This window comes from Garra rufa, chromosome 8, assembly GCF_049309525.1.
Source record: "Garra rufa chromosome 8, GarRuf1.0, whole genome shotgun sequence".
In the NCBI taxonomy this organism is placed as follows: Eukaryota; Metazoa; Chordata; class Actinopteri; order Cypriniformes; family Cyprinidae; genus Garra; species Garra rufa.
The window spans coordinates 13,366,492-13,380,176 of record NC_133368.1 but is presented as its reverse complement, the minus strand read 5'-3'; the positions used below and the strand labels follow the sequence as shown (position 1 = coordinate 13,380,176).

General features: G+C 35.4%; 1 protein-coding gene across 1 annotated transcript; it reads left to right on the top strand.

Annotated features, from left to right (window-relative positions):
* The first annotated feature begins 1,917 nt into the window (after positions 1 to 1,917).
* igsf3l (immunoglobulin superfamily, member 3-like) lies at positions 1,918 to 13,156 on the top strand. The gene is made up of 9 exons (XM_073845799.1): positions 1,918 to 2,023; positions 4,383 to 4,751; positions 5,004 to 5,420; positions 5,950 to 6,351; positions 6,523 to 6,906; positions 7,020 to 7,394; positions 8,072 to 8,455; positions 9,591 to 9,977; positions 10,655 to 13,156. The coding sequence occupies exons 1-9, from the start codon at positions 1,918 to 1,920 to the stop codon at positions 10,843 to 10,845; spliced, it is 3,015 nt and encodes a 1,004-aa protein (XP_073701900.1). The 3' UTR covers positions 10,846 to 13,156.
* The last annotated feature ends 529 nt before the right edge of the window (positions 13,157 to 13,685 follow it).

The window sequence follows — 13,685 nt, the reverse complement described above, 5'->3', positions numbered from 1 at the left end:
AGTCCATTTCGGTAGAATGTGCACAGGCAGCTGTCCGGGTAGTGCGTGTAAGGCACGAGGTGGACGAAGTCTCTGGTGTGGTCCTCGAGAGAGCGGTTCCCCTGCTCCAGAAGGATGATGAGGACATTGGGATCATCCATAACCAAAAAAAAAACAAAAACACTGAGACAAAAACGGAAAATAAACGCAGGGAAAAACGCTGTGACTGTTTTAGGTCGGTCCTTATGTAACGGGTGCGTGCAGGAGTTGACGAGACGGACGACAAGGATTACAATATACAATATATTTAATATAAATCTTCGATTGGAACAAGGCAGGAACAAGTCAGGAACATCACACACATCTATTCAGACAAAAGGACCGACCGGGAACTGAACTCACAGACAGACTTTTAAGGACAGACTAATAATAAGACACAGGTGACATAGATGACTGATAAATCAAACACAGGTGACGGTGATAACACAAACGAGGACTAAACCAAAGCAGACAGATTAACGGGGGAAGACAATGGGAGAAACCAAATACATGACATGACTAAGACATAAACTGACAGAAATGTAACATTAATAGAGGACTCAAGCAATGGTTAAAAACAAAACAGCAGTGCTTACATAAATAGTCTACTACTAGGTTATTGTTTAATCATGTTGCCTTTGCATCATAGCTTGTGTATGTAAATATATATTGTTTTCTTTTTTATTCTTTTATTGTTAGTATTGTTATTATTATTTTCATTGTTATTATTGCTTTTTGTGTATTCTAACCATTGTTTTTTAGTTGTTTTCTTTTTTTCTTTTTAACAACTAGCCTCTCTTGCACAGGTGTTAAAAATTAGCATGTGCACATGATTTGTCCAATGTATTTGTGATGTCCATGCCAAATAAAATAATAATAATAATAATAATAATACAATGTGTGTGTGTGTGTGTGTGTGTGTGTGTGTGTGTGTGTGTGTGTGTGTGTGTGTGTGTGTGTGTGTGTGTGTGTGTGTGTGTGTGTGTGTGTGTAAACATACTGCAAAAAAAAAAAAAAAAAAAAAAAAACTGTTGGCCAGTGCAAGAAATTTCAGCATTTTACAGTTTAAGTTTTTGGCACAGAGCCAGTGTGACAGTGAAATTAAAAACTGGAAGGCCAACTAAAAGAAGAGAAGGAGGGGATGGTGGAGAAACAAAGACACCTAGTGTTTTTTTTTTTTGTTTTTTTCAAAAATGATATCTGAGGTGTGATGAAATCACTCTACTTCAAAACCAGTTGTCCTCACTTCTGGGGTTAAAGAAAAGGGATAAGAAAGGGTATAGGTAGTATGTGTCACTTTGCTTTGTAGAATATATATGGAATATTTATGTCTTGGTTTATTCAATCCAGAATCAATTATCTTTTTGTAAACCTCATTTATTTTTTTATACCTCAAATTTAACAAATTAAAATTTGAGATTGTTTTATTTAATAATAAGAATAAAAATAAATAAATAAATATATATATAAATAAAAACATTAAACAGTTTATTGGCTGATTCTTGAAACAGGACTGGTACATTTTAAAGTTTTTAAATTGTAATATATGTCCAGATGCCTATATTCAGCTTATGCTAAATGCGTTTTCTCTTAGGACTTACTGAGTATTGAGAAATCCGTGGTAATTATAATTACTTAGGAATCAAAATAACTAAATATAAGAGGTCAGTCACATTTTAAACCTGTGGTTTAAAAACTTCTTGGTTAAAAAAATATTTGTTTAATTATAATAATGAGTAATTGGACTATCTTCTCCTGTTACAGATTAGTGAGCTTACATTTACATTTTTCACAGACGTTAAAGAGGTTCCTGTGTGTGTGTCACAATCACTTGCGTCAAAGAACACATATCAGGGAAAGGCGCTCTTGTTGAAACTTGTACTTCTATTAACTGACGAGATGAGGCACAAAGCGAAAGGATCGATCAGCTTAAGGATGGAAGACTTTCGGTGCCGACTGTGGCACCTGGCACTATTGCTGTGTCTCACCGGACTCCTGCAATGCGGTAAGACTGAGCACAATTTTATTCTAAATTAAATATAACGTCTGAATTGACCATTATATAATATAATATTTCCGTCACTGGCGACCTAAAATGCTAGCTCACCTTACAATTTAAAATGTTCAGTGTGCTTATCTTCGTGTTGACATAAACCCAATGTGGAAAATAAAATTAATGAATGTAAACGAACAAGCTGCTGAAATGACTTACAATGACTTTCACTACTGTCAGGCTCCGAAACTGACCATAAAAGCTAAGTTAGTGGTTTATACGCCTTGTAAAATATACCCAGAAGCCAAACTATAGTTTTGTACTATTTAAGTATTATTTACGTTAAGCATAATGTCGTGACAACAAGTCACCGCAAAATAAACAAGGACGCCCTGTCAGATCAGATCCCGACTCGAAGCTTCCGTGAGGAAGAAGTTGCACGCGGTGAGGTAATGCAAACGAACACGTGAAACGAGACGAAATTTTAAGGGATACGGCTTTCACCAAATAAATAATTGCCTGGGCGTGAAATATTAATTTGAGTTTAAAAAATATCATAAAATCTTGCCTGTTTATTATAGCCTACATTCTCAAAAAGGATACAAAAGCTGTCACTGGGCGGTACCCTTTTCACCTTTATGTTTTTTTAACCCCTAAAGGGTTCATATTAGTACCTTAAAGATACATATTATTACTTAAGGTGTATATATTAATTCATAAATGGTATAATAGTAGCTATAGGCTATGAAGGGGTGCCTTTTTTCCTTATTGAGTGTGTAATCTGTGAACAAAACAATAGTTCTGACAACACTACACTATAAAACGAAACACTACAAACATGGCAGTACTAATATTACTAACTACTATTATTTTAGTGACTAGTACTGGCTACATTACTAATATCCCCCTATCTAATTTTCAGTACAGTCGGTTTATTGTATAGCCTTGTCAGATATATGCTTCCCTTCCCTTTTAAAGCTTCCCCTTTCACAGACTGTGCATGAGACATTTCCACTTCGTAAATCTAGCAGAGTTTGATTACATTTTACTTAATAGTGTTCTTGTTACAGTGTTATTGTACACTGAAGTACTTAGTAATATTAATTAACAACCTATATTTACTGTAAGGTTAGGATTAGGGTTTAGTTTAGGTTTTTTTTTTTTAGGTAAATTGCATGTAATTATGCAATTTACTGTTATTACTATTAAGTAGGCTACATGTGATGTGTAGCAAAGGCACTGTAAAATAAACTGTTACCCATTTTTTAAATAATTAATTTATAATACTATTGTGTTATAGGCTAGTATCTTGGCATTACATTTAAGGAAACTAGTTGAAATGTTAAAACTGTTGTGTTTGTGTGTGTGTGTGTGTATATATATATATATATATATATATATATATATATATATATATATATATATATATATATATATATATATATATATTTGTAGTTTCCATTCACCACTATAGAAGTGTATATTATGCCCTAAAATTATGTACTTCACTTTTTGTGAGGAAAAGGTGCATACCATTGATTTTTGAGAATTCAAGTTTTTGCCCAATTTTGTATTTAGAAGCTAATGGCCAAATATTAGGCAGTTAGATATTAATTATTAATTACTTATTAATTACAGCCTTTATCAAAGTGTTGGTTTATAACTGCAATGTTTTGTTTTGTTTTTTCTTACATGTTTGTAGAAATGAGCTACAGTTCTTGTGGGTACTTTTAGCTGTGACAGTTTGCATGTGTCTGCATTTCAAATTTCCACCAGATATAGCAAAACATTTGTGAACTTTTGATACTGATTTCAATATACTACGATTTGGGACTAATTCTATTAAGAACAAATAGTTTAAAAAAATGACCGTCTTGTGGGGACATACAAACCTCCATGGTTCTACCATTAGAGAAAGAGACCAACTTGGATCATGTGTGCCTTGATAGTATGGGTTAAGTTTAAAAATGTGTTTTGGCAACAAGAGCCACAGTTCTGTTTTGTTTTGACCTTTGGGTTGGGTTAAATGTTTGACCCAGTGTACTTGGCTTTGTCTTGTTTTGTTTGTTATTCTTTATCTCAATTATTGTTTAAAATATCTACTGCAGGGATAAAATTTGGGTTGTAAATTAAAAAAAATCACTTTAACACATGCAGAATGACTACAGAAACAACACAGCTCAACAGTCATGATTGAAAGCCCATTGACAAACAAGACTACCTAGAATAGGACAAAAATAGGCAAAGGTAAAAATAATGTGTACATGCCATATGAGTAAGTAAAAGTGGAAAAACAATGGCAAATCAGTGTGAAATGTCTCTAATGTGTAGGTTTGCCTCTAATGATGATCTTATTCCTCTCTTCACACAGATCTGTGCAGTGGTCAGACTCAGGTCCAGATACAGAAAGGTCCTCTGTATAGAGTGAAAGGATATCCCATCTCCATATCCTGTAATGTTACAGGGTTTACAGGGCCATCTCTCCGGGATTTTCAGTTCATTGTCAAGAAACCAAACATGCCTGTAAATATGATCAGTACCAGTGACCCAGAATTTCCGTATGGAATGTTCTCCGGTAGAGTAAGAAAAAACGAGATTGAGATTCAAAGGCTGTCAGGATCTTCAGTTCTTCTGATGATCAAACATTTGCTGGAGACGGATGCGGGTGATTTGAGCTGTGAGACTCTACACACAGGTGGCGCATATATAGGAAATTATGCAGCAGAAGCAAAGCTTAATGGTAAGATATCTATTTATCTTGAGGGTTTTGGTGAATAACGAGATGATTTGGCATTTTGAGATTACTGAAAGAGAAATCCATCCTTTAACATCTGTTCACATATCATCCATCAGTCACTGATATAGTATCAGCTGTTATCTGTCTCCTAGATGTTGGTATCAGCATTGAACAATGCATATTTTTCGTCACTCATTATCACTTTGTTAATACAATTTAAATAACAAAAAGGATAACAGGCTGTTTTATCCATAGTTATTGCAGACACCTTGGAGGCATCATACTCCGGCTCTCCCTCTCAGAGCTTGTCTGAAGGTGATCCTCTTCAGCTTGAGTGCCAGGTCTCCACCCAGACTTTTCAACATACTCATCTGTCAGTCACCTGGTTTCTCCATGGTGAACAGGATGAAAACCCTCGACCAATTATTACTCTGGACAAAGATTTGACTGTAAAAACAGGAGCTGGATTTGAGGATCGCTATCGTGCAGGTCATCTCAGTATGGATAAGGTGGAGGACACAACCTACAGACTAAAGATGCCTCAAGTGCAGCAGTCAGACCAGGGCAAGTTCTACTGCAAAGCCATCGAATGGATCCAAGACCCAGACCGTTCCTGGACTCAGATTGCCCACAAAACCACCACAGCATGTAATGTGGAGATCAAACCAATCGGTAAGATTTATATTTTGTCATTTAAACCAGAGGATCTCAACTGAGATTTTTCTGTTGTCCTTAACTATGTATTTAATGTATTCTGATTCATATTTTAAGTTTCCTGGACTAGAATGTACATATATTTAAGGATGAAAGCAGGTCACACAGCCCACCTATTTTAGCATTTCAAGCTACTACCAAATGACAGATGATTTATAACAGACTCATTATAACTACAGAGTTTCTCTGGATGCACAGCTTTTTACATGAACAACAAAAGATACAGGAAGTGTTTTACCTTCCTTTTTAAAAGATGATTTAAAAATTAATTATATTCCTATCTTTACTATACATGATTATATCGTAAATTACATTCTGTTACTTGCATTTATTATTATTTCACCCTGCTGTCTATATGTGTATATCCATCACCAGTTGAGTTGTACTAGTTGAGAACAACTGATATAAACTATATAGGTTAGAACCTGGTGTAATTGCAGTCATACCACAGGAGTTTAATCTTATGCTATCTCCTGTGTCTCAAAAGTGGCCCCTGATGCAGGTTCATTCAATGTTTATTTGAAGGCTTCAAAGGGGCCACTACAGGAAGGAGATGCATTGGACATCCGTTGCAGTGTGAATGCACAGAACTTTCCTGGTCATTTCTTCTCTGTGACTTGGCTGAAGAACCAGCAGAAAGTGGCCCAGATTGGATCTTCTGGGGTTCTCACCATGTCTGACAGTTACAAAGAGAGAGAGAATGCAGCAGAGATGAGAGCAGTGAAAACCGGTCACATGGACTACCTGCTGACCATCCGTTCAGCTCGAACTGAGGACCAGGGTCAATACCAGTGCGAAGTATGGCAGGAAGACATGAATGAAGATGGCACCTTCAAAAAAATACAAAAACAAATGTCCAGTCCAGAGACTGTGAGCATCACGGCTAAAGGTAATTAACAATGCAATTGTTCCTCCTATACAGTCATTGTGCTATTCAAAGGTAAGTATGGAAAAAATAACAGTGAATATAAAAATAATTATGAGTGACAATAATTGATTTTACACCAAAAATGTTTGCATCAAGACACTGACATTGCCTCTTTTTTGTCTGTTTGGTCAGAGAGTGATCTTGCAGTGGTCATGATGATGAAGGATGCTGTAACTGAAGGAGATCCACTGCGGGTCACCTGCTTGGTGTCAGGATTCAAAGGTCCCTTATCAGTGTCATGGCAACACAAGAAAGACTCAGGAGTTTCTTTCAGTGATGTCGTTAGTCTGACACATGAGGGAGTGATGAAAGATATTGCGGCAAGGTATCAGAGCAGACATGTTCAAACACTTCATTCTCCAGCTGGAAATTTTACTATGGAGATCGGTGCATCTGCAACATCTGACAGCGGCGAATATAAGTGCATTGTGTCTGAATGGACAGTACAGAGCAATGGCGAGATGAAGAAAGCCAACACCCAATCGCAGCAAAAAGCCATTGCGGTTAATTCAGTTGGTAAGATTACTATAGAATCACACATTATTCTCAGGAACAGAGATTACTCTGTTTGTATTTGTACTGTTACTGATATTAGAGTTTAAATAATCACTGCAGCCGTTTCTTTTCAGACTCTCTAATGAAGGTGAGCTTGAAAAGTCGTAAAACAAATGTGGCTATAGGTTCTCCAGTGGAACTACTATGCACAGTCAGAGGGCCGAAAGTGTCTTTGGCTGTACGCTGGACGTTTCAACCCCGCAATTCAACTGTTCAAACAAATATTTTATTCATACGCCACACTGGAGAAATCACCTGGGGAGCAGATCAGAGAAACTATCAGCTGTCCATTCAAACACTGCCATCAGACACCCGTTTCATTCTCGTGGTGCCGAGAGCCAGCAAGCAACAAGGTGGACAGTACCAGTGTCAAGTTGATGCCTATCAAAAGGATGTACAGAAAGCCTTAAGGAACTCCAACCCACTGGCAGTGACTGTACAAAAACCTGGTAAATACAGCTTTTTATTCAAAGTGTGGTATGTTGGAAAGATATGTACCACATCAAACATTTCGACATGTTAAACCTACCTTTAACCCCACCTGTATCCAACCAGATCATATTTTATTTTATTCAAGTGTCCTTGTTACAGTATAATTACACAAATAAGTACTGTGTAATACATAACAACATGTACTTACTATAGGCTAGGATTAGGGTTTGATTTAGTGTTATAGTTCTTTGTAGTACACATAGTTTTAAAGACTACTATTGTTATAAAATGTTATAGTGACAAAAAATGAGAGTGTGTGTCAAAATTTTTGACTTGGTACACACAAGAGAAAATTGTGATTTTGCAAATTGATGCCAGGTCAATCAATATGACAACATAATTAGAAACTAAGCCATGGCTCAGGCACCACAAACACAAATGAGAATTAATATGACACACGCAATGTGTGTCATATTAATACTAACATACATACCTAGAGAGTACTACAAAAGGGACTCACACATGTAAATTAAATAATAGAATCTGGGTAAATGTTCTTTTTGCACTTTTACTTGTTTGAACAATAGATGTGCAAAATATCAGAACCAATTGTTTATTCTAAAGCATTTGGGTAATTGCAGTTTATTGAATATCTCTGTCTGTCTGTCTGTCTCTCTCTCTCTCTCTCTTTCAGTCAGCAAGATGAGCCTGTACTCACCCATCTCTCTTCTGGAAACCACTGTCAACACTGATGCTAAGTTTGAATGCTCAGTCATGACAACAACCACAAATACCTCTCGTTTTACGGTAACATGGATGACTGAGTCCCAGATGCTTTTAACTATGGATCTAGACGCTGTTGTCAAGTTTGGCCCCACAGTTGGCCTAGAGATGGCTCAGAGGATCCGCATGGAAATAAGACAGAAACATACCTTCCATCTGACTATCAACCAGGTCAGAACATCTGACAGAGGGCGATATCATTGTGAGGTGGAAGAGTGGCTTCAGGATCCTCTTGGTGACTGGTATTCCCTAAAGAAAATGCCTGTTTCCACAGAGCTTGTTGTCAAAGAGAAAGGTAAAAACAAAACCTCTTACTTCACTGAAATGGTCTTTTTGTTGAGCCATACTATTTTAAACACAAAACTGTTTTACATTGATTAAAACAGAGTTTTTTTTTATATATTTGCTGTTCTGTACTTGGGTTTTTTTCCATCTGGTTGTATTAAACTCAGATACCGATGTGAAAGCTACCAGTGCAGCCTTGAGCTCGTTTGTCCTCCTTTTAAAATCATTACTATTTTATACTTTATCCAGTGTTGCAATTCATTTCAAATAAAACTGTTTTGAAGGGTTATTTTACCCAAAAATCTAAATTAAGTAATTAATTACTCACCCTCATGATGTTCCAAACCTGTAAGACTTTCGTTCATCTTCGTTAAAATGGTCCATGTGACATCAGTGGTTCAACCATAGTTTTATGAAGCTCAAAAAAAAAAAAGACAAAAAATTGCTTAAAAACCTTACCACTGATGTCACATGGAATATTTTGTCAATATTCTTGGTACCTACATTGAAGGACCCTTGCTTGTCTTTGGAGAGTCAGAAATCTCTCAGATTTCATCAAAAGTATCTTAATGTGTGTTCGAAGATGAACGAAGGTCTTACGGTTTTGGAACGGCATGAGGGTGGGTAACGGTTGGGGTGAACTATCTCTTTATCCCTTTAAGTTAATATTAAAATATGTACATTTTAGACACAAAGTTTTCAATATTTACTGTTTTTGCTTTATTCCAGCAAAAAAATTCCAAATAGAATCATAGCAAGACTGTTGCCTCTCTAGTCAACACAGTGATGTTTTATTCCTGATAAAGCATTTTTATCAGGAATAAAGCATTTTTTATATAATTTATATGTATCATTTTTAGTTTAGTTTTCTCATAACAATATTTATGCAATTGTAACTGCATTGTAAATGCATTCATGGCATCTCTGAGCTCCGTTAAACAGTTTGTGTAAATACATCTGCATATCACTTCAGATGCAGCTTTTGTGCAACCTCTGCAGCAGCCCTGTGTGTCTTTTTTAATCTAATTACATTTATTGAAAAAACATAAGAATTGACATGAATTTACATTTTTTTCCTGTATATTATTACTGTTTCATTCTCAACCAGCTTGTTTGACCTTTGATTCTGTGCTTAATTCAAACAGAAATTAAACTGCATGTTCAGAAGGAGAACCGAACGTTCAACATTACCAATCAACAGGCTGAATTCACTGCTGACTGTGTCATTGACTCACAGTCCAGTGATAAGTCTGCCTTTGAAGTCACCTGGTTCAAGGTTCAGGAGGAAGAAGATCCAGTCACTATATTCACTGCCAGGCATGACGGTACCTTACACAGTGCAGTTAGCGATAAAAAACTTTTGTTTGGACGACCACGTGCCACACACTATAAACTGACTGTGCCACAGATCAACCCTAATGATATGGGGCGATACTACTGTCAGGTTGAGGAATGGCTTCTAATGGCTAACACCTGGAAGAAACTGGCTTCAGATAAATCTGGAGAGCTCTCCATCTATGTTCACACTGAAGGTAACTATGTAGAAAATAAGACGCTGTAAGCGTTTTGAACAATTGTAATCATTTCCACTAGGCTTTAGTCACTATATTAGCCTGCTCACATCCAGTAACCGTAATTTCACAAAGTAGGACATGTTCCTGGAACAAATCCCTACCAACCAATCTGACTATAGGGTACAGCTAATTTTTGGGTCAGGCCTGGGTTAGGAATAGGGAGGGGCCTGTATACCATTCATATCAACATCTACCTAATTTTAAGAGTAATTATGGTTAGGTTATATATCTCTGATTAGGTGGTTTGTCCTTGATTGTTGTTTCTAGAGTCTATTTTAGTGACATCTGTCATGTACTACACTCTTAAAAATAAAGGTGCTTCACGATGCCATAAAAGAACCTTTTTTGTCTAAACGGTTCCATAAAGAACCTTTAACATTTAAAGAACCTTTCTGTTTCACAAAAAGTTCTTTGTGGTGAAAGAAGGTTCTTCAGATTATAAAAAGGTAAGAAAGAGATGGTTCTTTAAAGAACCTTTGACTGAATGGTTCTTTGTACAACCAAAAGTGGTTCTTCTGTGGCTTCGCTGTGAAGAACCTTTTAAAGCACCTTTATTTTTTAAGAATGTAGGGTTTATTTATGTGTGATATCTATATTTATGTGTAAAAAATCTAACATTTGATTTGTTTCCTCAGGCGATTCTGGAAAACTGATAGACCCGCTGGGAATAACACTGGGAATCAGTATTCTTCTGATTTGTTTTCTTGTATTGATCATAATAATATTGTTGTTGAAAAGGGACCCCAAGAAAAAATCGGAACTGAAGAAGAAAGACTGTCTGTGGGCTGAAAAACATGCCCTTAACTCTGTGCCTACTTGTGATTAGATAAATAAAATGATTAAATTATTAAATACACTGCCATTCAAAGGTTTGGGATCAGTAAAAGTTTTCATGTTTTCTAAAGAAGTCTCTTATGGTCATCAAGGATATATATGATTAAATATATATTTGATTAAAAATACAGAAAAAAACTGCAATTTTGTGAAATATTATTACAAAAAAAAAAACAGTGTTCTATTTTAATATACTTTTAATATACTTTGTAATCAAAGCTGAATTTTCATCAGCCATTGCTGATTTCCTTCAGAAATCATTCTAATACATTGATTTATTATCAGTGTTGTTTTTGCTGCCTAATATTTTTTGGAAACTGTGATACTTTTTTTCAGGATACTTTGCTAGATAAAAAGTAAAAAAGTAAAAAATAACTAAGTATCAAATCAGCAAATTAGAATGATTTCTGAAGGATCACGTGACACTGAAGACTTGCGTAATGATCCTGAAAATTCAGCTTTGATCCCAGGAATAAAATTGATTCTAAAGTATATTAAAATAATAAAAAAATGTTACATTAAATTGAAATAATATTTCACAATATTACAGTTTTTATTCTGTATTTTTGACCAAATAAATTTAGATTTGGTGAGCATAAGAGACTTCTTTAAAAAAACATTAAGAATCTTCTGAACAGACTTCTGAACAGCAGTGAAATATTTATTTCATTTAAAGTCCCTCACACCTTCATGGTTAACTTTTGTCATAGCCACACAGCCTGTTTTATTACATTAGAAGCTATAATTAATGTACAAGAATTGACCTGTGCCAGACAACAGCAGCTCTGACAAACCATGTGTGCAACCACTGCATATCACAAAAAAACACTGAAACTCCAACGCAGACTAAAATAGCAGTTAGCTTTGTGCTTTCACACAGATACATTTTTCTTCAGCTGCACAACTGAGTGAATGGCAGCTTACAGTTTTTTTTTGTTTTTTTTTTGTATTTGTTACTTTTAGCTTTGAGAGCAAAGTTATGCTATCAGTGTTGAAGTTTTTCAACTCAGTATCCTTAACACTCCACACAATAATCACAATGACAGTGATGGGTGAACCACAAGATCAAGAGAAAAAGTTGGAAATCTGTTATTCAAAGTCTAGCTTAAGCCTAAAAATAAACTACTTTTAGAAATGTTTAAATTTTAAATGTAAAATTTTCTGAAAATTGCTTTACGTTGTGCTTTATATCTATGCCAGCCTGCTAATCAAATGAGCAAGTATGTGGCTGATCATGTTATGCTGAGATAACATTAATTACTAGGCTTCAACTTTGACAAAAAGCTTGCCAAGCCCTGTGTAGACCTTACTCAGGGAAGATATTGAATTTTACATGAATGAAAAAAAGCTGTGCAGAATAGACTTACAGTCTTCACAAATGCACATGTAATTTCCAAAACACACACATTTCAAAACTTTCCAAAGGACTTTTTTTTGGTCAAAAATTAAATATGGTGCAACCCTGACAAGGTCTATTACAGTAGGCTATTTCTTTATGTATTACAGTAGGCTTTTGTGTATCAGACACATTGAAATGCAAAAGTTCACATGATTTGCATTTCCCATGTAATCCTCCAAACCAACAAGAACAGTAGGCCTAATGTTTGTGAATTGGTTTTGTACTCTGCTTCAAAAATGTACACACGTGTTTTTTTTTATGTTTGCAATAACTTTTGAGGCTTTTATTGCGACTTGTCTCACAATTCTGACTTTCAGAATTGTCAGTCAGAAATGTGAGATATAAAGTCAGAATTGCGTGATATAAACACCCAGTTGCGAGTTATAAAGTCAGTATTCCCTTGCAATTCTGAGAAATGAAGTCAGAATTGTGAGATATAAAATCGCAATTCTATGAACATAGTCTTTTTTCTCCTCAGACCTGGACTTTATAACTCGCAACTGCGAGTTTATATCTCAAAATTCTGAAAAAAGTCAGAATTCCGAGATACAAACTCGCAATTGTGTATTTTTAGATCAAAAAGTGCAATTTTATTTCAGCTGAAAAAAACTTAGACTTACATTTTAGTCTAGAACTAGGCTTCAGCCTTGTCTGTGAAACCGGGGGTATATCTAACAATTCTGACTTTATAACACGCAATTGTGCGTTTATATCTCACAGCTCTGAGAAAAATGTCAGAATTGTGAGTCTTTATGAATGTAAACTCGCAATTGCGAGAAATAAAAAGTACTGTGAGATAAAAACTCGCAATTACCTTTTTTTAATTTTTTTATTCAGTGGCGGAAACAGGCTTCCACACATGTCTGATCTGCTACCACAAATAAATGGTGTTTTTATCGCTGTAGTTGTGTGTTCATAATTATGGAAATTCTCCCAAAATGCAAACATATTTGAGTCTGTGACTAATTTCTGGCCTGGACTTTATTAGAATCACTATTGAAAGCTACCTTCAGATTTGTATACCATGTAAATAAATGTGCAATTTGTCTGGGACTTTGGCTGTACAAAGCTCTTGCTTTAATTATGTATTATTATTATTATTACTTTGTCATGTTTATGAATGTTTGAATGTTTGTTCATGCTATGTAATGTTTAAAGTCACTATGTAATGGAAGTAAAAACATCTTACACAGAGATATTCTACAAAGGATCTTATTTTGTGGTCAACTGAAGAAAAATAAACTCGTACAGGTTTGGAACAATTAAAGCAATAACAGAAGTTTCATTTTTGAGTGAACTATCCATTTACCAGGTGTAAACACGAGGCGGAGCTTAGCATGACTGGATCAACAGATCATCATTTAAATGTTAATAAAAACGTTTTCCTTTGATGAGGTTCGGGTGTGGCAGCTTACGATAGTCCATTCAGAGAT